The sequence below is a fragment of the Hypanus sabinus genome, chromosome 4 (genome assembly GCF_030144855.1).
Source record: "Hypanus sabinus isolate sHypSab1 chromosome 4, sHypSab1.hap1, whole genome shotgun sequence".
Classification (NCBI taxonomy): domain Eukaryota; kingdom Metazoa; phylum Chordata; class Chondrichthyes; order Myliobatiformes; family Dasyatidae; genus Hypanus; species Hypanus sabinus.
In genome coordinates this window covers 92,499,346-92,526,054 of record NC_082709.1, presented here as the reverse complement: position 1 = coordinate 92,526,054, position 26,709 = coordinate 92,499,346, and the positions used below count along the sequence as shown (strand labels likewise).

General features: G+C 42.6%; 1 protein-coding gene across 3 annotated transcripts in view; it reads right to left on the bottom strand.

Moving 5' to 3' along the window:
* Positions 1–26,709, bottom strand: part of adcy5 (adenylate cyclase 5) — a 469,096-nt gene that overhangs the window by 342,294 nt on the left and 100,093 nt on the right. The window contains exon 1 of one of the 3 annotated variants that reach the window (XM_059967667.1): positions 22,846–23,378. The exons of the other annotated variants lie outside the window; for them this stretch is intronic. Within the exon in view, the coding sequence (XP_059823650.1) occupies positions 22,846–22,851 (6 nt within the window). The 5' untranslated portion in view covers positions 22,852–23,378. Of the gene's footprint in view, positions 1–22,845; positions 23,379–26,709 lie in introns of those variants that run through there. 3 annotated transcript variants of the gene reach the window in all.

The following is a 26,709-nucleotide window of genomic DNA, read 5'->3' as shown; positions in this document are numbered from 1 at the left end:
CTCCAGGATGCCAAGCTGAAGACTGGAGTGAACTTCAGCTTGTCGCTTCTGGGCACCATATTTTAGTATGAATGCCAAAACACTGAAAGGGGTGCAGAAGAACACAAGACAAAAGAGCAGCATCCACACATTCAGCCCACTGAGTCTGCTTTGCTGTCCCATCACGGCTGATTATCATTCCTCTCAACCCCATTCTCGTGCCTTCTCCCCCATAACCTTTGAAGCCCTTATTCATTGAGAATCCCTATCAACCTCCTCTTTAAATATACCCAGTGACAAACATCTGTGGCAATGAATTCCAGATTCACCACCCTCTGGCTCCCTAGACCTGTGACTCCTCCACTATAGGAAACATACTTTCCACATCCACTCTATCAAGACCTTTCAATACTCAATGGGCTTTAATAAGATCCCCTGTCATTCTTCTAAGCTCCAGTGAACTCTTTCATTTCTGGGATCACTTTCTGTGAACCTCCTCCAGACCCTCTCATTTTTTTTCTCGGATAATGGGCCCAAAACTGCTCACAATATTCTCAAGTGTGGCCTGACCAAAGCCTTGATTCACATGAATGGTCTCAAAGAAAGGGGCTTCTGATCTGAAAGGTGGAGAAGTGGGGATTGTTCTTATTGGAACAACAATCAGCAAGTTTAACTGAGGGATCATGAAGGCATTTGAAATTGGAGGAAGTAGATTTAAGCTGGAAGAAAATACTCAACACATTGAAATATTTAATTTATCCAATGAGTGACTTTGATCTTGAATATGCTGCCTGAAAGGTTGTTGGAAACAGATTCAAGAGGAAACATGGGAAGAGCAAGAAAGCACTGTTTTGCAGAACCAGCACCAGAACCGTGGGCCAAATGGCTACTGTTGGCACAAAATGGAAAGGGAGGCCAACGTCTGCAAGTTTGAGCATCTGTAGCTGGGAGGCAGCCAGTCCTGGGTGAGTGTGTAAGAAAGGGGCTCCTTTTCTTGCTGCTGATGAATTACTTGGTTCTGTTGCTCCTACTGCTAGTGTTTTTCCATGTCATGTGTTGAGTTGTTGCTGTGTTGAATATTGTGGGATTGTGGAAACGCTTGCTGCCCTCGGTGTGTGGCAGTTATTAAAGCAGAAAATACATTTCACTATATGTTTTGATGTATACACGATAAATAAATAATACGAATCTGAAACCTCGTACAGAGTGCTGAATATTTCTGATGTCACCCTTTGAAAAACCATCCTGCTATCTCCTTATTGACAGCACTACCCTAAACCCAAGAAAAAAGTGAAATGTGAAATCATTGTTCTTTTCTTCCCTTGCTGGATCAGCCTTTGTTAAAGTCATGAATTTTGTTTGGTCTTCAATGATAAGATTATTGCTAAAACCAATTAAAAATTAAGATTAGTCTTATGTGTCCCAAGTCCACCAAAACATACAGTGAAATGTGTCATTTGCATCAAATCAAATCAACGAGGATTGTGCTGACGGCAGCCAGGAAGTGACGTCACACCTCCGACACCAACAAAGCAAGCCCACAACTCACCAACCCTAACCCACACACCACTGGAATGTGGGAGGAAATCCACGCAGTCATGGGAAGAACCTAAAAACTGCTTAAATACAGCGGCGGGAATTCATCTCCGATCAACGATTGATGATGTTGTTAAATCATTATGCAAGCTAAATACTAAGGTGCCACCCTAACTGGCTTTCCTGTGGATCTCAAACTCAAAAGCCAAATGTTCGTCTTGTTTAAGAATGGTGCATTCTAAAACTGAAGGGCATAGGTTTAAGATGAAAGAAGGATTACAAGGGTGGGAGTGGGCACATGGAACAGACTGTTTGACAAACATTTAAACCAGTATATGGATAGGAAAGGTTCAGAGGGATATGAGTTACCAACAGGGAAAAGGGACTAGCTCATGTAGACAACTTGGTTGGCATGGATGAGTTTGACCAAAGGGTCTGTTTCCGTGATAGCTAATTCTATGACTCTAACAGCCTGTCAAATGGCCAATCTCAGTAGGATTAAACACTCCAACAAAGATCTGGTCATTTAACTCATCAATATTTGTGAAGACGGGCAGTGCTCACATTAAGCAGACATGGTATGTTAGTTACCAGAAAGATCTAGGAAAAAGGCTGACCATCAAACATTCAGTTACAACAATCCCAGTGAATTATTTAAAAAATCTTTAAATATTTTGCAAAGATTTCATTCAAAGCAGCAAACAGTAAAAAGATACCGAGAATATTAGGGAATCAATGTGTCAGAATATCACCAGAAAAAAAAAGATGAATGGCAGGGTGTATGTAGGCTACATCTAGGATCACATAAGACGTGGCTGCAGAAATAGTGTATACTGTAGTTTGGCTCTGGAAAGGTCTCAGCATACTGAAAAACAGCATGTGTAACATGAGTGCTCAAGAGGGAAGCACCAGTCAGTTAACCTGACATCAGTCAGGAAATTGCTGGAATCAATTATTAAGGAAGCGTCAACTGAGTACTTAGAAAACTATAACATAATTAGACTGAGCCAACGTGCAACAAGGGAACTCATGTTTAGCAATTTTCATGTGTGTGCAGTTGCACAACACAAAAGGGACCCACCATTTCACAGAGTCCTAGAGTAACATGAGATCAGCACCCCTTATCCAAAATGCTTGGGGCCGGAAGTGTTTTCAATTGCACATTTTTTTTTGGATTTTAAAGTATCTGCATCTATATAATGAGAATCCTTGGGGATGAGACCCAAGTCTAAACGCAAAATCCATTTACATTACATATACAGCTTATACATATTACCTGAAGGTAGTTTTACATAATATTTTTAATAATTTGTGCATGAAGCAATAATGTGTATATTGAACCATCAGAAAGGTAAGCTGTCACTACCTCGCTCACTCAGGTGGACAGTCTGCAGCTGTTTGGCATTGCCATCATTCCCAACTCTGAACTTATGTGCTATTGGTAATAATTTGTCTTGCACTTGTTCAACACACATATCTACTTACATGCAACTGCCCAGCATGTTAGATTTTCATCAGTGACCATCTTGGCAAACTCATCAATGAACTTCTCTGCTAATTTGTGATCAGTAGACGCTTTATCACCAACAAAAATTTAATGTTGTGCTTTTTCTTAAATTTCTGCAACCAGCCTGCGGAATATTCAGAATGACCTTCAAGTTTCAGTTTGTTGTGACAGATCTTTGCTTGTTTCACTCCAATACTGATGAATCCACTCTTTTAATACATGATTAGGAGCATCATTTTTCACTTTATGCAGTGTTTTTCTATTTTTATTAACTTCTGTTCATTACATATGACAGATTGTCAGTTCACCGAACAGTCTAGTGTGCAGGGACCTGTGCATTGCCTGCGAACATTCCCAGCTCCGTGTAGCACTCAAAAAAAAATTCAGATTTCGGGGGTTTTCAGATTTTCCAATTTCTCAACCTGTTTATCGCAGAAGTAGGCCCTTCAGCCCGTCAGGTTTGTGCCGACCACAACATCTCCTGACCTGTACCCGCCTTGACCAGTTCCTCTGCAGCTCATTTCAGATACTCACTATACTGTGTAAAAAAAATTACTTTTCAGCTCGTTAAATCTTTCCCACTTATCTTGCATCTTTCCAAGTTAGCCATCACATATCCATCAGTTTTAATCCTACCTACCAATAATTAATCTATGCCTTGGTAAATCAAGTATTCATCTAGAAAGTTATTAAATGTTATGACAGTACTTGCCTCTGTCACTCTTTCAAGGAAGTGCGTTTCCATACATCACCCACCCTTTATGTGAAAATAATCTTCCACAGAGCTTCTCTCTTAAAGAGTACAGAGAACATTTACAAGAATGTTGCTGAAACTTGAGGACCTGAATTACAGCGAAAGGTTGTTAGGTTAGTACTTTATTCATAGGAGAGTGACAGAAGATCTTATAGTCTATCTATACCCCTGAAAATTATGAGGGATGTAGATAGGTTAAATACAGTACATGTAGGCAATTTCCCTTCTGGTTAGGTGAGACTAGAACTAGGTCATAGGTTTAAGGTGAAAGGTGAAATATTTAAGTGGAATCTGAAAGGGAAGTTCTTCATTTAGAGTCTTCACTTAGAGGGTAGTATGACTGTGGAACAAGCTGCCTGTGGAAATGGTAGATGTGGGTTTAAATGAAATGTTTAATTGAAGTTTGGATAAGAAGCTGGATGAGAGGGGTATGGAGGGCTATGGTCCAGTTACCACATGGGACTAGGCAGAAAAGCAGGTCAGCACAGAATAGGCCTGTTTTGTGTTGTAGTGCACTAACTCTATAATTCTATAAATAACCCAAAATCAATGTCCTCCAGTTTTAGACTCCTTTGCTATGGAAAGAAGTTTCTCATTGCCTACCCTATCCACGGCCCTCTTACAGTTTTGTAAACTTCTACACATATCTGAATTGCTCCATTCTATGGGGGTAGGGCAAGGTTTTTCACATACAGGCTAGTGAGTGTATGGAATATACACATAACATAAAACTGTGCAGCATTAGACAGGCCATTCAGCCCCTTATGTTGTACTGATCTTGATGCTAAAATCCTTCTCCTGCATGTCATCTATATCCCTCCATTCCATTCATGTTCATGGGTCTATCTAAAATCCTCTTAGACTCCACCAACCTGCCTACTACCCCTGGTAACCCACCCAGGCACTGACCAATCTCTGTATGAAAAACCACCACCTTTACACTTAATTTAAAAGTACAGCTGACAATGTTTGACATTCCCGCTCTGGGGAAAAGATTCTGATTCTCTATCCCATCTGTGCCACATCACTTTAATAATCTTTATGATGTCTCATCTAGGGAGATCAATATACAGAACAAACAGCACAATACAAGCCCTTCAGCCCACAATCCTGTGCTGACCTTTTAACCTACTCCATGATCAATCTAACCCTTCATTCTACACAGCCCTTGGCGCTCCATTTGTCTTTCAGCTATGTGCCTATCTAAAGGACTCTTAATGCCCCGCTGAATCTCCTTGTACCACCACCCTGACAGGGTATTCCAGGCACTTACTCTGTGGGAAAAACCTGGCTCTGGCATCTTCCCTAAAATTTCCTTCAACGGATGCCCTCTAGTGTTGGCCACTACTGCCCTGGGAAAAAGATACTGGCTGTCCACTCTACCTATGTTTCTTATAATATTATACACCTCTATTAAATCACCTCTCATCCACCTTCACTCCACAGAGAAAAGCCTTGGCTCACTCATCCTTTCCTCAAATCCAGGCAGCTTCCTGGTTAACACGCTCTCTAAAGCTTCCACATCCTTCCTATAATGAGACAACCAGAACTGCACCCAATACGCCAAGTATTATAAAGCTGCAGCATGATTTCCTTCTTCTTACACTCGATGAAGGGAAGCATTCCATATGGCTTCTTCACCATCTTATCCACTTGCATAGCCAATTTCAGTGAATTATAAACCTGGACCCAAGAATTGCACTGAACCTCAGAGCTTTTTAGCAGTATACCTATAACTGTACACTTTCTCTTTCATTTGATCTCAAAAAGTGCAGCAACTCACAGTTGCCTAGTTTAAACTCGATTTGCCACTTCTCAGTCCAGATTTGCAACTGATCCATATCCACTGTATTTTAATAGTCCTTTACACTATCCACAACTCTGTCAATCTTAATGTCATTCACAGATTTGCTAATCCATCCATTTCGATAATATGGTTAAGAAGGCACATGGTTTACTGGCCTTCATTAGTCGGGGCAATAAGGTAATGTTAAACCACACAATACTTTGTTCTGGTCACCTCATTGTAGGAAGGGTGTGGAGAGGTCACAGAGGAGATTTACAGGTTGCTGCCTGGATTAGAGAGCATGTTGTATAAGGATAGGTTGAGAAAGCCAGAGCTTTTCTCTTTGGAGTTAAGGAGGATGAGAGGTGTGCAAGACAATAAGAGGCATTGATAGAGTGGACAGCCTGTGTCTTTTTCTCAGGATGACGGTGGCCAATACCAGAGGTGATTGGAAGGAAGTTAAGGGGAGATGTCAGAGGTATTTTTTTTACAGCGAGTGGTTGGTGCCTGGAAAGCACTGTCAGGGATGCTGGTGGGGGCTGATAAATCAGGGACATTTAAGAGACACTTACATAGGCAAATAGATGTAAAAAAAAATGGACAGCTATGGGCTGAGTGGGAGGGAAGGGTTAGACTGATTCTGAAGAAGTTTATGTAGTGGGCCAAAATGCCCATACTGTGCTAAGCTGGCTAAACTGTCCAAGGGCCTACGCTCTGTGTTATGTGGCTTGCTCAGTTAGTTCAATGGTGACTCCAGGGCATTGATGGATGGTGCCATTAAATATCAAGGGATTACTAACTCTTTCTCAATAGTGATGGCTGTGCCCAACATCACCCCCCCCCCACCTCCCCCACTTCACATTAGCAGCATAAATGTTGCTTATTAATTGACACCAGTGTTGATCAGGTGTTGCAAGCATGGACTTGCTACGGAGTTGTGAGCAGAATTGAACACACTGCAAACAAGATAGCCGAGCCTAGGACACTGCTGTGAAGACCCACTGCAATGATATCTTAGAGATACCAGGCCACCACCAACAACAACCACCTTTCCTTATGCAATGGAATGCATCAGCTATTGAATCCATCAGGGCTCACTGAATCCATATCTGGCCAAATGCTGCCTTGACATCAAAGGCAGTTGCTCTTATCCGGTCTCCAGGGGTACTAATGAGACCTGGAGTTGGGGGGTCCTGGTGAAATTCAAATTGGACATGTGTATACAGGTTTCAGAGAACAACTGTCACTTGACAGAACTGATTTGGGCCAAACACAGGCAAATGGGATCTAACAAATTAACCTACCAATCATATGAAAGCAGAAAAAAATTTAGTTTTGTTATGCATGCTAGAACATAGAACAATGCACACCTAGAACAGGTCCTTCGACCCAAAATGTTCTGCTGAAGTAATTAAGCTAATGACTTCTAATTTATCATATATATCCCTCCACTTTCTGAACAACAATGAGCCTACCAAAGAGCCTCTTAAATACTTCTACTGAAAGGCATACATAGAGTAGGTGTTGAGAGGATGTTTCCAATAGTGGGAGAGTGTCGGACTAGAGGGCACAACCTCAAAATTGAAAGACTTTCCTGTAGGGGAAAAATGAGGAGGGACTTATTCAGCCAGTGGGTGGTGAATCTGTGGAATTATTTACTACAGCTGCTATGGCAATAAATTCCAATGAGCCAAATTCCACTCGATGGGCCAAATAGCCTAATTCTGTGCCTATCTTTAATGCTCTCCAACACCTTCCATCCCCTTTGCTGCTGATTGGTAATAGATTAATTGGGAAGTAATAACCCAGATCGGATGTGTGAATAGGTCATTCCTGAGCAATTTCTCACTGTGGATAGATGCCAGTGTTATTACTGGCTTGAGGCATGGCTACTGGAGAATCCTCAATAGTACAGTCAGATACATATGTTTAACTTGGAAGCAATCATTGCCTTTGAGTTTAAGCAAGGTACCAAAATAGCAGACAGGCTGTTTTTCAAAAGAAAATACATATACTGTATACATTCAATCAAAAGTAAGCCACCCATGGAAATCTCATCTGAATCTCACGGCTATATAACTATTACAACTCTGTGTGCATATTTGTCTCTCTAACTTTAAGCACCATGTGATACACTCAATGGTTAATGTAACAGATGGCTCTCCTGCCCTCTCTCTCCTGGATTTCCCCGCATGTTAATAATTGACAGTCTTCCCAGTGTGGACCTTTGCACTGCTTAGTTCCGGGACTGCTTTGCTGCAGCCCTGTCTATTTTGAGCTCATTTAAAAGTATGGGAAAAGTTCTTGCCCAGAGGCCGGATGTACAGCGAGCCCATGAAATGACTGCAGCCTCATGAGCAGGCTATTTACAGTGAAGGTAAGTTAGAGAGTCAAAGTTTGTAATATTACAACAATGAGATTCCTTTTCTTGCAGCCATTTACAGGAAAATAAAGAAATACAATAAAAATTACAAAAAAACTGTACAAAAGCAAAGATAGACAAACAATATGCAATAAGAACACAAATGGCGCAAATACAATAATAATGATGATAACAAATAGTAAATAAATAACAATAAGAACGAGTTGTAGGGTCCTTGAAAGTGAATCCATTATGTTGTGGAATCATTTCAGAGTTGAGGTGAGTAAAGTAAGTTATTAACTGTTCCTGAACCTGGTGGTGTGGGACCAAAGGCCTCCTTCCCAAAGACAGAATGGCCTGGAAGGTGGAGATCCTTAACGATGGGTGCTGCTTTCTTGTTGCAGTGCCCCATAGTGAGGAGGGCTTTGCCTATGATGGACTGGCCTGTGTCCACCACTTTCTGCATAGCTTTCTATTCCTGGGCATTGGTGTTTCCATTACCAGCCATGATGCAACCCGTTAGGATAGGCTCAAATGTGCATCTACAGAGCTTTGTCAAAATCAGAGACTTACAGAATGGTACAGCAACTTATAGAGTGGTTCAGCCCACTTATCCATGCTGACCAAGGTGCTCACCAAACAGACTCTACAATTTGACTTTCTTTTGCCCCAATTCCTTAGCCAGCAGTCCACGTCAGACTTTGTACCTTCTTCAGCTCTATGTACATACACTACCTTGTAAACTTACCACCCAGGTAATAGGTTTCCATCATCACTATTTGTCTGGGGGGATATAATGTTATAGTCACAGGGTAATGCAGTGTGAAAACAGACCCTTAAGCCAAATCAGAACCACAAGAGAATCCACAGCTGCTGGAAATCTTGAGCAACACACACAAAATGCTTGAGGAACTCAGCAGGCCAAGCAGCAGTTATGGAGGGAAATAAACACCCAATGTTATGGACCAAGACATTGTAATGGACATCAAGATAGATCAGGTCTCGGCACAAAATGCTGAATGTTTATCTTGTGTCTATTGATCCAGATTTCTGGCATCTGCAGTCCTTCTTGTTTCAAGAGTTTTGCAATGCTCAGTCTCTTGGTGACAAGAGTTTTGGGGGAGGTTGTGCTGTCATTAAAGCCTCCTGGCCCAGGGGATAGTTCCAGCTCCTTCAGTCTAGCTTTCCATAGTTAGGTCTCACATATTAAAATGAAAGAAGAAGAAAAAGAACTAAATAGTCATTATGTGGCAGTCTATCAGAGACAGGAAAGGAGAGAAAGACAACAGTTCTCATTCTCCACTGTAGTTCCTAGAAAGAAAAAGCATGGAAGCAAGTCCTTTGGTCCATCCAGTCCATGCTGAGCACCAGACTGATCCCCTTTTACTCTCCCCACATTCCCATCAACTCCCCCAATCTTATCAATCCCTACACACCACCCCAGGCAATGTATTGTGGCCAACTTATCTTGCAAACATCTGCCTGGCAGATTTCCCTTGAATCTGAGACAGCCCCAGGGCAAGCCCAGGCCAAAGTAATGACTCTGCGGCATCACTAAATAATGAGCACAACCTCAAATTAAACATTCAAACCCACACTGACATTTAGGCTACATCCACACTAGACTGGATAATTTTGAAAACACCGGTTTCACATAAAAACGATAGGCAACAACACTAGGCATTTTAAAAAATATCTCTGTCCACATTGAAATGGATATTTTGGCGAATCTCCTCCTACTGCGCATGCGCAGGACGTATCCACCAAAAACATGTTTGGTGTCGAATCTTGTCATGAAAGATGGTGCGTGTTTGTTCAGTTACAGGCTAGAAAAAATTAAACGATGGACAGCTGTTGGCTGTCGCGCAGGAGGACTTAAAAGTAAAAAAAAATACTGGAGCGTATGGAGGCAACCGACGGGGAGTTCACGGACTGTATGACCCAACTGATGACGAACATTGAAAAACTGACTAACTGTTGCATTAATAAAGCTCCTTGTTAAATGTGTAAAATATGTCTGCATCAGTGTTATCTTGTATTTCCATACGATGTTACGTTAGGCCGTTACATATCTATTGTCAGAGAAGTACTTGCATAAATAGGTAAACCACCTTCATACAAGCAAGGGCAGAAAACAGGGCAAAGTGAGTGTACTTATTTATTCAGTAAGTTATGGGTCAAAGTATTTGGTGAGTACATTTCTAACTCTTCTGGCTTCAGTCTCGTTGGCGTCGGTTCTGAACTTGTTAGGTTGCGTTCAGGAAAACAGTGAAATAGCGCGCTGCCATCAGACAGCGTTTTCAGATTTCTCTGGTTACCCCGTCCACACTGATCTGCCCGAACAGCGTTTTCAAAAATACCCACCCTGGAAAGCGTTTATGAAAAGCTCTGGTTTCTGGGGACAAAAACACCATTTTAGTGTGGACGGAGGGGAAAAAGGAAGAGAAAAGCTTCAGTTACGTATTTATCCAGTGCAGTGTAGATGCAGCCTTAAGTTTCCCAAAGATAACAAGAGCTAATTGGGTATCAGTTCGATCCTTGTGGTCTCAGATGTACCATGGTTCTTACTGTTTCCCCAGCAGATGCCAACCTGGAAGCTATTTTTTGCAAAATACTAGATCTTCTTCTGCTTTATGCACAAGAAACCTGATCTTTAATGAACAAAGTGGGCATAACTTTAAGTAGGCAGCCAGAGAACTTTATCCCAGGCGGAAATGGCTAAAACACGGAGGCATAATTTTAACGTGATTTAGGAAGAAATTATAGAGGAGCTATTTTTTTACACAGAGAGTGGTGAGTGCCTGGAACGTACTGACAGGGGTGGTGGTAGAGGCAGGGACATTTAAAAAACTCTCAGTTGGCTGATTATGATGAAAGAAAAATGGGAGAGTAGAGTTAGATTGAAGTAGGTTAAAGGGTTGGTACAACATTGTAGGCTGAAGGGCCTGTACTATGTTCTTTCTTCTAAATCCAGTTTACAAAGTCCTTGGTAGTGTATCTTAAAATAGTATCCTGTGTAGATAAAGCATATAGGGTATCTGTCTTCACTGGTCTTTTTTAAGGGACATGTGAATTGTCCCCAGAGTGGAGGTGTCTGGAAGGGTTAAAAAAGTCCTACAGTCAAAGACAGCATGAACTGTCGCAGTCCCTTTCCCAGGATAGGGAAGTCTAAAAACTAGAGGGCATAGGTTTAAAGTGAGGGGGAAAATTGACAAGGGAAATGAGGGGCAAGTTTTCACAGATGTTGGTGGGTATGTGCAATGATTTACCAAAAGAAACAGTAAATTTAGATGAGTATGTAGACAGGAAAGCTACAGCACAATACAGGCCCTTCAGCCCACAAAGTTCTGTAGGAATAGAGCCAAACAGACAAATGGTATTAGTTCAGATATGCAACTTGATCAGCACAAAGGGATCAAGGAAGAATTCTTTTTCAGAATTATAATCAGATTCAAAATTAGGTTTATAATCACTGTCATATGTCGTGAAATTTGTTGAAATGTGGCAGCTGTGCAATTCAATGCATAAAAATTACTAAAATTACAACAAGAATATACAAAATTAAAGAAATAAATATCTTAAAAGAAAGGAAAATAGTGAGGTAGTGTTCATAGGTTCCTGGACCATTCAGAAATCTGATGTCAGTGTAGCTAAAACCTACAGGACAGTTAAAATCTGAAATCTGGAACATACTACGTGAGTGTGTAAAGGAGCAGGGACCCTCAATATATATACTCTCAGTGACAGCTTTATTACATACTCCCTGTACTTAATAAAGTCGTCTGAATATATATTGGGCAAACACGAGGAAATCTGCAGATGCTGGAAATTCAAGCAAGTCTGTTGCCTGAATATATATTTGTGGTTTTCTGCTGCTGTAGCCCATCCACTTCAAGGTTCAACATATTGTGCATTCAGAGATCTTCTTCTGCACACCACTGTTATAATGCAGGGTTATTTGAGTTACTGTTGCCTTCCTGTCAGCCTGAACCAGTCTAGCCATTTTCCTCTGATCTCCCTCATTAACGAAGTGTCCATGCCCACTCACAAGGTGCTTTTGTTTCTTGCACTATTCTCTGTAAACTCTAAAGACTGCTGTGCGTGAAGATTCCAGGCGATCAGCAGTTTCTGAGATACTCAAACCACCCCATCTGGTACCAACAATAATTCCACAGTCAAAGTCACTTAGATCACATTTCTTCCCCATTCTGACACTTGGTCTGAACAACAAATGAACCTCTTGACCATGTCTGCATGCTTTTATGCATTGAGTTGCTGCCACAATTGGCTGATTAGATATTAGCAATAGCAAGCAGGTATACAGGCGTATCTAATAAAGTGGCCACTGAGTGTAAGTATTTCTATGAGCATTAGAAACACCACAGGACAGAAGACAATGGCTGAGTGCTGCCATATACAATTTGTACAGATATGCAGCATTACTGCGTGGCCTGAGACCACAAGAACTGCAGTGAGTTGTGAATGCACCCCTCCCCTCCGTGGACTCTGTCTACACTTCAAACAGCTAACACAATCACTCCGGACCTTCTCCCTTCTCCTTCCCATCAGCAGAAGCTTGAGTAAGTTCATCAAGCACAGCAACAGCTCCTATCCCGTTGTTAGATTCTTGAACAGACATCTTATATGATAAACATCAACTCTTGATCTCACAGTTTACCTTACCATGACCCTTGCAATTAATTTGTTCTTTGTAACTGTAACACGATATTCTGTTTTCTTTTTCCTTCTGTGCTACCTCGATGTACTCACATATGGAATCATCTGTCTGGACAGCATGCCTATAAGAGCTTTTCAGTCCACCTCAGTACATGTCAGAGGCAGGATTTTTTACACAGAGAGCAGTGGGTGCGTGAAACACACTGCCAGGGGTGCTGGTAGAGGCAGACTCATTAAGATCAATTAAGTGATAATTAGATAGGTACATGGGTGAATGGGAAATGGTGACTATGTGGGAGGAAAGGGTTAGATTGATCTTGAAGTAGGGTGAAAAGTTGGCACAACATCATGGGCCAAGGGCCTGCACTGTACTGTACTGTTCTATATACTAAACCCAGTTTAAAAGCCCCTGGGTATGCATCTTAAAATAGCATCCTGTACAGAAAAGAGTGCACACAGGATGCACGCCTTCATTGATCTTATACATGGAGCAACTGCATCGTCTGAGGCTCTTTTTCCCCAGAGTGGAAGAGGCTGAAGGGATGATCTTACAGAGGTTTACAAATCCATGACAGTCAAAGACAGCACAAATAGTCGCAGATCATTTCTCAGAGTAGGCGAGTCTAGAGGTACCTAATGGCCAGCATCGACATGCTAGTATGGGCCCTGTTTCTATGCAACAGGACTCAATGACTCTATATAACCTGGATGTGTACTTGAAGAATCATTAACTACAGGTCTTATACACTCAGCAACCACTTTACCTATACACCTGTTCGTTAATACAGTTATCGAATCAGCCAATCATGGTAGCACAGGATTGGAGGATAGCCAATGTCAATCAGCAAATTTGCAGATGACACAAAGATTGGAGGTATAGTGGACAGTAAGGAAGACTATCAGAGCCTGCAGCAAGATCTGGGCCAGCTAGAAAAATGGACTGAAAAATAGCAGATAGAATTTAATGGAGACAAGTGTGAGGTTTTCACTTTGGTAGGACCAACTAGCGAATGGTAGGACACTGAGGTGTGCTGTAGTTCAAAGGGATCTGGGAATACAGGTCCATAATTCATGAAAGTGGCATCACAGGTAGAGGTTCAGTTGTTCAGACTAAACGTCAATGGGGAAAAAATGTGATTTCAGTGACTTGGGCTGTGGAATGGTTGTTGGCGCCAGATTGAGTATCTCAGAAACTGACGACTTCCTGGGGCCTTCACACGCAACAGTCTCGAAAGTTTACAGAGAATGTTGCAAAAAACAAAAAGCATCCTGTGGGTGAAACACCTTAATGAGAGACGTCAGAGGAGAACTGCCAGACTGAGAGCTAGGTAACTCAAATATCCATGTGTTACAACAGCGGTGTGCAAGATATATCTCTGAATGCACAGCATGTCAAACCTTGAAATTGATGGGCTACAGCAGAAGACCATGAACATATACTTAGTGGCCACTTCATTAGGTTCAGGAGTTATCTAATAGAGTGGCTACTGAGTATACTTCTTGATGGATACGCAATTTGGAAGGGATCACAGGACTGGATGACTTCATGACAAAAATATGTAATATGTGTGACTTACAACATAGAATTCTCTGCCCCCAAGTCTGAAACAGACAGATTTTTGCTCAATAAAATGACTGTAATCAGTAAGACTTAAAAGATTCAAGGCAGGAATGAGGTTGAACAGCTCAAAGGGTTGAACTTCCTTCGTCCATCCAGTCTGGATGCATATCGCATTGGTATGGCTACTTCTCTGCCTGTAACTGCAAATAACTGCAGAGAGTTGTGGTCACAACTCTACACATCACAGGAACCAGCCTCCCCTCCATGGACTCTCATTGCATCAGTAAAACAGCCGGCATAATCAAAACCCCTACCCACTCTGGACATTCTCTCTTCTTCCCTGTTCCATGGGGCAGAAAATACAAAAGCTTGAATGCCTGAAAAAACATTCCAACAGGCTTAAGGACAGCTTCTACCCCACTGTTATCAGAATGGTCCTCTTGTACAATAAGATGGACACCTGACCTCACAATCCACCTCATTATGACCTTGCACCTCATAGTTTACCTACACTGCCCTTTCTCTGTAGCTGTTACACTTCAGTCTGCTATCTTTTTAACTGTGTTCTGCATCAGTGCTCTCTGTGTACTGATTCGATCTGAATGAACGGTACAATCTCACTGCACCTTGCAACATGTGAAAATAATAAACCAATTCTAATTCTAATCCTAACTAATGGGGAGGGAGAGAGGGATAAATGGAGAGTTATTATTGACCTGCTGGTTTTCACAGTGAGCAATGAATATTGTAACCACGCAATAGTCAATATGCTCACAGGTCCAACGTACTTTTAAGTCCGAGTCTGGCGCTGAGGTGCTAATCGAAATCAACCAAGCGTTACTGGTACACTGGAGCTCCTTGAAGCCTTGAGTAATTTTTCTAAAGAGGAGTTAATCATCTATTTTGGATTAACCCTTCTCAAGGGTGAGCAATCACTAATGAGGCATTTGGTGGGAGGTGAACCTCTCCAGAATGGACAGGTAGGGTGAAGGAGGAGGTCTTTCAGATTCAGATTTAGTCATCATCAATAAATGTAATGATTGTCAACATTACACTGTATGTTCATTGAAACGTACGGTGAAATTCATAGTTTGCATTAACAACTGATGAATTGGGGCAGCTTGCAAGTGCTGCTACATATTCCAGCAGACAACATGGCATATCCACAATGCTCGGCAGAACAACAAAACAGAACAAAAGCAAAACTAGCCCCTTTCTCACACTCCCACTCACACACATGCATACAGGACTCCAGCCCCAGGACACACATCCTCCAGTCCTCTAGTCCTTGGCTCCAAACTGGTCCCAGTACATTGATCAATCCTTTGATGTACAGAGGGATCTTGGGGTCCAGGAAGTGGCCATCCAAGTAACAGAGTGATAAAGAAAGAGTACTGTGTTCATTGGTCGGGACACTGAGCATGGGTCAGGCTGCACTTGGAGCATTGTGTGTAATTCTGCTCACTCTAGAGGAAAGAGGTAGAGGCTTTGGAGAAGATCCAAAAGAGGCTTACCAGGATGCAGCTTGGATTAGAGGATATGAGCTCAAAGGAGGCGATAGACAAGGTTTTCTCTGAAGTATTGGAGTGTGGGGAAGACCTGATAAACGTTTATTAAATTATGAGGCATCAATGTAGACATGTAAAAGCATGCACTTAAGATGAATGGAGTAAATTTACATGGCACACAAAATTCTGGAAGAACTCAGTAGGTCAGGCAGCATCTATGGAGGGAGATAAACAGTTGACATTTTAAGCCAAGACCCTTCACCAGAACTCCAAATGAAAGGTCTCAGCCCAAAATATTCCCCCCACCCCCATAGACACTATCTCATCTGCTGAGTTTGTGTGTGCTGCTCAAGATTTCCAGCATCTGCGGAATCTTGTGTGTCTGAAGATATGTGTGAGGCAATTTCTTTTTATACTGAGAGTCGTGCGTGCCAGGAATGGACTGCCTGGAAGAGTGGTGGAAGCAAAAACAATAATGGTGTTTAAAAGGGTGTCAGACAGTTGCATGAATAAGCAGGGAATGGAGAGATATGGATCATGTACGGCACATACATGGTGGGAATAAAGGCTGTTCTGTGTTCTATGTAATCTCCCCACTGTGTCTCTATATTCCACTTATCTAGCCAGTAATATATAACTATGCAAGTGGACACTCACTGTATCGAAACCATTACCCTCCCCAGGAACCCCACTCCCTCTGTGCTATTCTAATTAATAGTGCAGAAAAAAATCTTCTCAACCCACCATATCCCACAGTGTTTTGCACAAAAAATTCTTCTCAACCCACAGTGTTTTGCTGTGAGCTGGGAGTTTTCTGCCTAACAGGTCAGTGGAATAGAGATTTCTGCTAGAAATATTTTAGAGATTGACATCACGGAGACAGGCCCTTCCATTCCAACAAGCCCGTGCTGCCCAATTACACCCATGTGCCCATTTAAACTACCAACCTGTACACCCTTGGAATGTGGGAGGAAACCGGAGTGAATGATAAACCCACACAGTCACGGGCAGAACATACAAACTTACAGGCAGCAGCAGGAATTGAACCCGGCTCACTGGCGCTGTAATAGTTACGGTAACTGCCTTGCTACCATGCAGCCCTGATAGATTCACTGAGGAACTGGAAATATTGCTTGAACAGGCCAGGAATGGAGGAGTAATTCAGTCACAACTGTGCAGTCCGAGCCTTGATATTACATCTTGGGATAGGTTACATCGTTTATTTGAACACCCAATTCCCTGAGCCTTTTCCTAAGTTTTACATGTTATGCCCACGGTTACATCTCAGAGAGTACAATCTCTAAAGTGCTGCCCCTACTCCACTACCCATTTCATTGAGATGGAAGTCATTTTGGTTACATTGTGGCATATGGATATCTGGCGGGACTGACAAGGAGGTGTAACTAGCTTAGCATGTTACATGGCAAAGTGATACCCAAACTAACCAAAGGTGGTAGACTCAGCCATTTCCATCATGGGCACCAGACATCATCAAGGACATCTTCAAAAGCTGATGCCTCAAGAAGATGGCATCCGTCATCAATGACTCTACTGTCTAAGACATGCCCTCCTCTCATCGCTACCATCAGGAAGGAGGTACAGGAGCTTAAGACACACACTGAATGTTTCAGGAACTTTCTCCATCAGCAGATTTCTGAACAATACCTCACTATTTGCTCCTTATTAACACACAAAAATTGCTGGTGGAATGCAGCAGGCCAGGCAGCATCTATAGGAAGAAGCACTGTCGACATTTTGGGCTGAGACCCTTCGTCAGGACTAACTGAAAGGAAAGATAGTAAGAGATTTGAAATTAAGAGGGGGAATGGAAAATGTGAAATGATAGGAGAAGACCGGATTGGGTGGGGTTAAGCTGAGAGCCGGAAAGGTGATTGGCAAAAGGGATACAGAGCTGGAGAAGGGAAAGGATCATGGGACGGGAGGCCTCGGGAGAAAGAAAGGGGGAGGGGAGCACCAGAGGGAGATGAAGAACAGACAGAGTGATGGGCAGAGAGAAAGGAGAAAAAAGAGGAGAGGGGGTAAAAGACTAAATATATCAGTGATGGGGTAAGAAGGGGAGGAGGGGCATTAACGGAAGTTAGAGAAGTCAATGTTCATGCCATCAGGTTGGCTACCCAGCTGGTATATAAGGTGTTGTTCCTCCAATATGGCTTCATATTGACAGTAGAGGAGGCCATGGATAGATATATCAGAATGGGAATGGGATGTGGAATTAAAATGTGTGGCCACTGGGAGATCCTGATTTCTCTGGCAGCCAGAGCGTAGGTATTCAGTGAAACGGTCTCCCAGTCTGCGTCGGGTCTCACCAATATGTAAAATGCCACACCGGGAGCACCAGACGCAGTATACCACACCAGCTGACTCACAGGTGAAGTGTCGCCTCACCTGGAAGGACTGTCTGGGGCCCTGAATGGTGGTGAGGGAGGAAGTGTAAGGGCAGGTGTAGCACTTGTTCCGTTTACAAGGATAACTGCCAGGAGGAAGATGGGAAGGGATGGGGAGGACGAATGGACAAGGGAGTCGTGTAGGGAGCGATCCCTGCGGAAAGCAGAAAGAGGGGGGAGGGAAAGATGTGCTTGGAAGTGGGATCCCCTTGAGGTGGCGGAAGTTACGGAGAATTATACTTTGGACCCGGAGGCTGGTGGGGTGGTAGGCGGATGGGGTGAGGGCAGAAATGCAAGAAATGGGAGCGAATAGTTTTAAGCAAAGGGGCTTCCTTTCTTCCACCATCAACTCTGCTCTCAAGAGTTGATGGTGGAAGAAAGGAAGCCCCTTTGCTTAAAACTATTTGCTCTGCTTTTGCACTGTATTATTATTTTTAATAGGTTCTTATTGTACTTGATCGTATTTTCACGTATTGCTCTGTACTTATAGAGCTAAACACCAAATTTCATGGTTTATGTTAGTGAGAATGGTTCTGAACTGCAGAGCTCCAGGGAGGAGGAGATAGATGCACTACACACAAAGATCCAGAGTTTTCATCACTGCTCTACAATCTCGTACACATCAGCAGTCTAGGATACAACAGTCTATGACACACAACTGAGAAGAATAAACAGCAGGCCAGTGAAGACCCATGCAGTAAGGATTTCTATTATCCTCACTGCATGGCAGACACATCAGGGACATTTAAAAAACTCTTAAAAGATTGGCACATGGGTGGTAGAAACAGTGAGGGCTACTTAGGAAAAAAGGCTTAGACTAATCTTAGAGAAGGTTACAACATCGTGAACCAAAAGGGAGGGCTGTACTGTGTTGTAGTGTTCTATATTCCACTCAGTATGCCCTTGGCCAACATCACCATCATGGCTCACCATGAGAGGGGAGCCATGGCTGGGGAAAACCCTACACTTCCCCCAAAGCCCACCCAACACCAGCAACAGTCCAGCAAGAGAGCCACTCTTCTACTCCAGATGCACATATTTTAGATAATTCTGGAGGAATTCAGCAGGTCAGGCAGCTTCTATTGAAAGGAATAAACCGTCCACATTTCGGGCTGAGACTATTCATCAAGACTGGAAAGGAAGAGGGAAGATGCCAGAATAAGAAGATGAGGGGAGGAGAAGGAGTAAAAGGTAGGTGGTAATAGGTGAAGCCAAGTGGATGGGAGAGGGGGGATGAAGTGAGAGACTTGGGGGGGGGGGGGGGGGGAGAAGGTAAAGTGCCGAGGAATGAATCTGGTAGGAGAGGAGAGTAGGCCATAGGAGGAAAAGGAGGAGGAGGGGCATTAAAGGGAGTTGATGGGCAGGTGAGGAGAGAGAAGAGAAGAGAGAGGAGGCAGAATGAGGAATAGAACAAGAAAAAAAAATGGTGGGGAGGGAAATTACTGGAAGTTAGAGAAATTTATGTTCATGCCATCAGGTTGGAAGCTACCCAGAAAGAATATTAGGTGTTGCTCCTCCAAGCTGAGGGTCGTCTCATCGTTCCATATTCTAGGTCCTATCACCATATGTTCCCAGAGTCTAGGCCACACCTCCACTCTGAACCAATTCTACGACCTACAAGCCCACTTTCAAAGGCCCTTTACAACTCACCTTTTCAATATGTCACAGTATGTAGATAAGCCTACAAGAGGAGAGGCTGTACTTGATCTGGTATTGGGAAATGAACCTAGTCTGGTGTCAGATCTCTCAGTGGGAGAACATCTTGGAGTTAATGATCACAATTCTATCTTCTTTACCATAGCATTGGAGAGGGATAAGAACAGACAAATTAGCAAAGTGCTTAATTGGAGTAAGGGGAATGTGAGGCTATCAGGCAGGAACTTGGAAGCATAAATTGGAAAGAGATGTTCTCAGGGAAACATATGAAAGAAATGTGGCAAATGTTCAGGGGATATTTGCGTGGAGTTGTGCATAGGTACATTCCAATGAGACGGAAAGGATTGTAAGGTACAGGAACCATGGTGTACAAAGACTCTTGTAAGTCTAGTCAAAAAGAAAAGAAGAGCTTATGAAAGGCTCAAAAAACTAGGTAATGATATTAAGGAAGAAGATGTTCTGGAGCTTTTGGAAATCAAGTTGGATAAGTCACTGGGACTGGACGAAATCTACCCTAGGCTACTGTGGGAGGTGAGGGAGGAGATTGCTGAGCTTCTGCTGATGATATTTGCATCATCAATGGGGACAGGAGAGGTTCCAGAGGATTGGATAGTTGTGGATGTTGTTCCTTTATTCAAGAAAGGGAGTAGAGATAGCCCAGGAAATTATAGACCAGTGAGTCTTACTCCAGTGAGTTAATGGAGAAGATACTGAGAGGTAGGATTTATGAACATTTGGAGAAGCATTATATGATTAGGAATAGTCAGCATGGTTTTGTCAAAAGCAGGTCGTGCCTTATGAGCCTGATGGAATTTTTTGAGGATGTGACGAAACACATTGATGAAGGTAGAACTGTGGATGTAGTGTATATGGATTTCAGCTAGGCTTTTGATAAGGTACCCCATGCAAGGCTTATCGAGAAAGTAAGGAGGCATGGGATCCAAGGGGACATTGCTTTGTGGATCCAGAACTGGATTACCCACAGAAGGCAAAGAGTAGTTGTAAACGGGTCATATTCTACATGGAGGTTGGTCACCAGTGGTGTGCCTCAGGGATCTGTTATGGGACCCCTACTCCTCGTGATTTTTATAAATGACCTGGGTGAGGAAGTGGAGGGATGAGTTAGTAAATTTGCTGATGACACAAAGGTTGGGTGTGTTGTGGATACTGTGGAGGGCTGTCAGAGTTTACAATAGGACGTTGATAGGATGCAAAACTGGGCTGAGAAGTGGCAGATGGAATTCAACCCAGATATGATGACAGAATATAGTATTAATGGTAAGACTCTTGGCAGTGTGGAGGATCAGAGGTTACCTTGGGGTCCGAGTTCATAAGACACTCAAAGCTGCTATACAGGTTGACTCTGTGGTCAAGAAGTCATACAGTCCATTGGTCTTCATCAATCATGGCATTGAGTTTAAAAGCGGAGAGTAATGTTGCAGCTATATAGGACCCTGGTCAGATCCCACACTTGGGAGGACTGTGCTCAGTTCTGGTCACCTCACTATAGGAAGGATGTGGAAACCATAGAAAGGGTGCAGAGGAGATTTACAACGATGTTGCCTGGATTGGGGAGCATGTCTTATGAGAATAGGTTGAGTGGACTCGGCCTTTTCTCCTTGGAGTGACAGAGAATGAGAGGTGATCTAATAGAGGTGTACAAGCTGATGAGAGGCATTAATCGTGTGAATAGCCAGAGGCTTTTTCCCAGGGTTGAAATGGCTAGCATGAGAGGACAAAGTTTTAAGGTGCTTGGAAGCAGGTACAGAGGAGATGTCATGGCTAAACTTTTTACACAGAGAGTGGTGAGTGCGTGAAATGGGCTGCTGGTGACGGTGGTGGAGGCAGAAACGACAGGGTCTTTTTAGAGACTCCTGGATAGGTACATAGAGCTTATAAAAATAGAGGGCTATGGGTATCTCTAGGTAATTTTTAAGGTAAAGACACGTTCGGCACAGCTTTGTGGGCCGAAGGGCTTGTGTTGTGCTGTAGGTTTTCTATGTTTCTATATTGTTTTTTTTATTTGCATGGCTTGTCAGCCACATTGGTTGTTTGTCAGTCTTTGCATACAGTTTTTTCATAAAATTATATTGCATTTCTCTATTTTTCCTGAAAGGAAAATGAATCTCAAGATAGTATATGACAACATAGCATATATGTATTTTTATAATGAATTTACTTTGAACTTCGGACACAGCAAAAAAAAAACACAAGGTTTTCAGTTAGCTGACCATCAGGGTCCAGTTACAGCCTAAACAGTAACACACGCCTGCTGGAGGAACTCACCAGATCAGACAGCATCCACAGACAGGAAGAAACGGTTAATGTTTCTGGCCGAGCCCTTTCATCAGGACTTGCTGTACTGCTGAGTTCCTCCAGCGTTTTTGTGTGTTACTCAGGAGTTCCAGCATCTGCAAAATCTCCTTTGTTTATGACAGCCTAAACAGTCTGCTGGCTATAGCACAAGGTAACGTAGTGGCTAATGGACTTCGACTGAGATGGTGAAAAAATAACACTTTGCATGAAGTTAATTACATTTCACACTTAGGGTGTCAAACCAACGGAACAGGGAATGGAACATCAGTTTCTGTGCATACAATCAATATAGTATATAACCTCACCATTGGTGCCCCCAGGGCTGTGTATTGTGCCCATTGCTCTACATTCACACCTGACTGCATGGCCAAACACTCGAGCAATCACATTGTCAAGTTTACCGATGACACAAGAGTGATGGGACTCACCACCAACAATGATGAGACAAATTACAAAAAGGAGGTAGAAGAGCTTGATCCCTAGTGCCAGGCAAATAACCTCTTCCTCAATGTCAACAAGACACAGGAGATGATTATCAACTTCAGGAGAACCTGCACCACTCGCACACTCCACCCCCCTTTACATTGCTGGCACAGATGTGGAATCTGCAAGCAGTTTTCAAACTCCTGGGAGTGCACACTGCATCTGCTGACGTATATGTGTACTTTGATAATAAATTATTTTGAATTTTGAACAGTGATAAACCATATAGATACCATTCCATTTCACAAAAAGCTCAAGTTACATTCTAGCCAAAACATGCTCTCACTCACCAACAATCAGCTCACTGTCACTCACCGCCATGATCACTCATCTCCTAACACGTCACAGCCTTGGTCCAAACACAGACAGCAGGGCAGCAGAGCCTTGTCCGTACAGTCGATACAGCATCAGCTTCGTAATCTAAAGGTTGTGAGTTTGTGCCTCACATAGGGCCCTTGTTTCTATGGGGTGACATGGTTAGTGTAATGTTAATACAGTGCCTGGATCACCAATCAGGCTTCAATCCCACCGCTCCCTGTAAGGAGTTACTACGTTTCCTCCAGGTGCTCCAGTTTCCTCCCACATGCCAAAAGACAAACAGTGCAGTTAAGAGTGTGGGCATGCTCTGTTACCACTGGAAGTGAGGCAACACTTGTGGGCTGCCCCCAGCACAATCCTTGCTGATTTGATTCGACAGAAATGATTCATTTCATTGTATGTTTCCAAGTTTCAAATAAAGCGAATCTCTTGGAAGTATGGGCCTTCGTCCCCTTTCCTGGTGAAGGGCCTCAGCCCTAGACATCGACTCTGCATCCCTCTCCATGGATGCTACCTGATCTGCTGAATTCCTCCAGCATTCAGTGTGTGTTACTCTGGTTTTCCAGCATCTTCAGAAACTCTTGTGTGTAAACCTTATCCCTCTTTCTTTAAGAATTGCAGGAGTGCCTCCCTACGCGGCACTGACAAGAGGAGACATGGACTGTCCTTGGCAACACCTGACTGAATAGGCTTGATAAAACTGAAGTCAGCGGCCATCAAGGAAAAGGCTCTCCAATGTTTGGTGCCATAGCTTGCCAGCAGGGCAATCAGTCATGGTTATAGAGTCAAACATCCCAGTACCATGACATCACTTCTCGGCTGTGTCGAATGATCTTCAGCCGCCTTGTTGACAACCCTCCATTTTAAGATCAGATGATGTGATATTCGTGATAATTGTACAACATTTAATTCACTTGTATTTCCTCAGCTCTATCCGAAAGTGATGATCTCCTGCCGAGAAATACAAAAGATCTACCATTAATCTTCATCTAATGAGGAAATTAAAAGTGCAGTCAGTGGTAAAGATGTGTTGTGGGGCACCCAGTTCTTGAGTCTAAGTCTGCAGCTGTTCAGGTTACAGATACTCATCCAAAATATGGTGAGAGTTACATTCCCCAAACCCTTTCATGTAGTACATTCCTGATCCTGCCATGGTCTGGGCGACGACACTTCCAAAAAACCCTCTCGTCTTTTCCACCAGTTCCTTTAAATCAGTGCCCTATCTGCAAAATAAATTCAGACCTAATTTCCAAGCTTCTGCTGGGCCTGGCCTGAAAAAGAGTATAGAAATAGACAAAGAATAGGAAGCTTTATACACAATAACTGGTTTGCAGTCTAACCATTCTGAGATACACCTGAATGGAGAGATTTAACAAGTAGTGTAAAAATGTTTCTCCAGTGCAATAAATGAATGGATATTGACTTAGTATTAAGAGTAGGCCATTTAAAATAGTGGTGAACAACAATTTCTTCCTCATATGGGTATCTTTGGAACTCACTACCCCAAAGCACTATGAAAGCAGAATCATTCTGTTCAAGATTGAAGCATCAGACATCAGAACCACAAGGGAGTAGTTTGGAAAGTACATTTAGAAACAGTTTCTTCCCCTCAGCCATCAGATTTCTGAACAGTCTATGAACTCATCAACACTACCTCATTATTTTACTCTCTTGTGTTAATATATACTTTCCACTACCCTTCAACCACCAGACTCCTGAACCACCATGGATAACTTCACTCACCCCAACACTGAACTGATTCCACAACCCATGGACTCACTTTCAAGGACTCTACAACTCATGTTCTCGGTATAATTTATTTACTATTTTTTTATTTGCACATTTTGTCTTATTTTGTATATTGATTGTCAGACTTTGTGAGTAGTTTTCCACTGATTGTGCTATATCTCTTTGGTGTACTGTGAATGCCTGCAAGAAAATGAATCTCAGGGTGGTCTATGGAGACATAAGTAATTTGATAATAAATTTAATTTGAACTTTGAACTATTGTAACTTATAGTAATTCTTTATGTATGGCTCTGTGTTGCTGCAGTCTGTGGTAAAGTTGGGATGTAGGGATGTTGGTGCCCTATATCCCATCTCCACCGCTCACTGCACTTTCGATGTCCTTAATGGAAAACAACAAATTTCAAGGATCAGGGATCATCTTTATTCACCATCTACATTTACATGTATTAGGAATTTGATGTGGTGTGTTGGTCAGGGCAAGACATGCAGCAAAGAGCAACATTATTCAACATTTATAAAGAATAAAGGATTATAGAACAAACACAAGGAAATCTGCAGATGCTGGAAATTCAAACAACACACACAAAATGCTGGTGGAACACAGCAGGACAGGCAGCATCTATAAGGAGAAGCACTGTCGACATTTCAGGTCCTGATGAAGGGTCTTGGCCTGAAACGTAGACAGTGCTTCTCCTTAAGGATTATAGAAACACAGAAAACCTACAACACAATACAGGCCCTTTGGCCCACAAAGTTGTGCCGAACATGTGCTTACCTTAGAAGTTACTAGACTTACCCATAGCCCTCTATTTTTCTAAGCTCCATGTACCTATACAAAAGTCTCTCAAAAGACCCTATCATATCTGCCTCCACCACCATTGCCGGCAGTCCATTCCATGCACTCACCACTCTCTATGTAAAAAACTTACCCCTGACATCTCTTCTGTGCCTACTCACAAAAAAATTAGTTAACTTTTTGTTAACTCTAAGTTATATAGAGGTTAAAGTACAGATATGGAATAAAATGTGCATAAATACCAGCGTGTATTTATAATAAACAGCTTTATAAAAAGTGTGTGCAGTACAGTGACTGAGGTAGTTGACAAAGGGGGTTTGGGAGAACTAACTACAAGGGATCAGAAGGGAGCTCTTCACAACATATGTCAGCAATAACAAATGTAATTCTCATTCTGATTCCAAATATGAGAGCAGGTTCCAAGATTTATCAGTTACTATTTCTTAAATTCATACTTTCTTAGTGAGATTTACCCTTAAATTTAACTGTGCTTTTCACCATAAGACCATAAGACATGGGAATGGAATTAAGCCATTGAATCTGCTCCACCATTCCATCATGGCTGATTTACTTTCTCTCTCAACCCATTTTCCTGCCTTTTTTCCTGTAACTGACACCCCTACTAATCAAGAACTTATCAAGCTCTGCTTTAAATATATTCAATAACTTGGGTTTCACAGCCATCTGTCACAATGAATTCCATAAATTCACTACCCTCTGGCTAAGAGAATGCCTCCTCACCTCTGTCCTGAAGAGACCCTCTTCTATTCTGAGGCTGTGCTTTCTGGTCACAGACTCCACCACTATTGTAAACATCCTTCCAAGTCCTCTCTACCTAGCCCTTTTAACATTGGATAGTTTCAATGAGATCTTCCCCCACCCCTCCATGGTTCATCTCCTCTCCATCTCTGCAGACATTCCCAGCTCTAATCAAGGATCTTCAACCTGAAATATTTAACTGCTTCTCTATCCATGGTGGCCTAGCAGTTATTGCAATGTTATCACTGCCTGATCTTCAGAGTTTGCAGTTCATTAACCGCCGCTCTCTGTAAGGAGTTTGTACATTCCCCCTGTAACTGTGTGGGTTTCCTCCGTGTGCTCCATCTTCCTTCGAAAGACGTACCAGTTAGTAAGCCAATTGGTCATTGTAAGTTGTACTGTCATCAGGCTAAGGTAGTAGCAGAGCTACTGGGTGGCACAGCTGGTTGTGCTACAAGGGCCTGTTCTGCACAGTATCTCTAAATAACTAAAAATGCTACCTGAGTGATCCAGCATTTTCTATTTTGATGCTTTACAATGTCCCTCCCCCTTCCCCC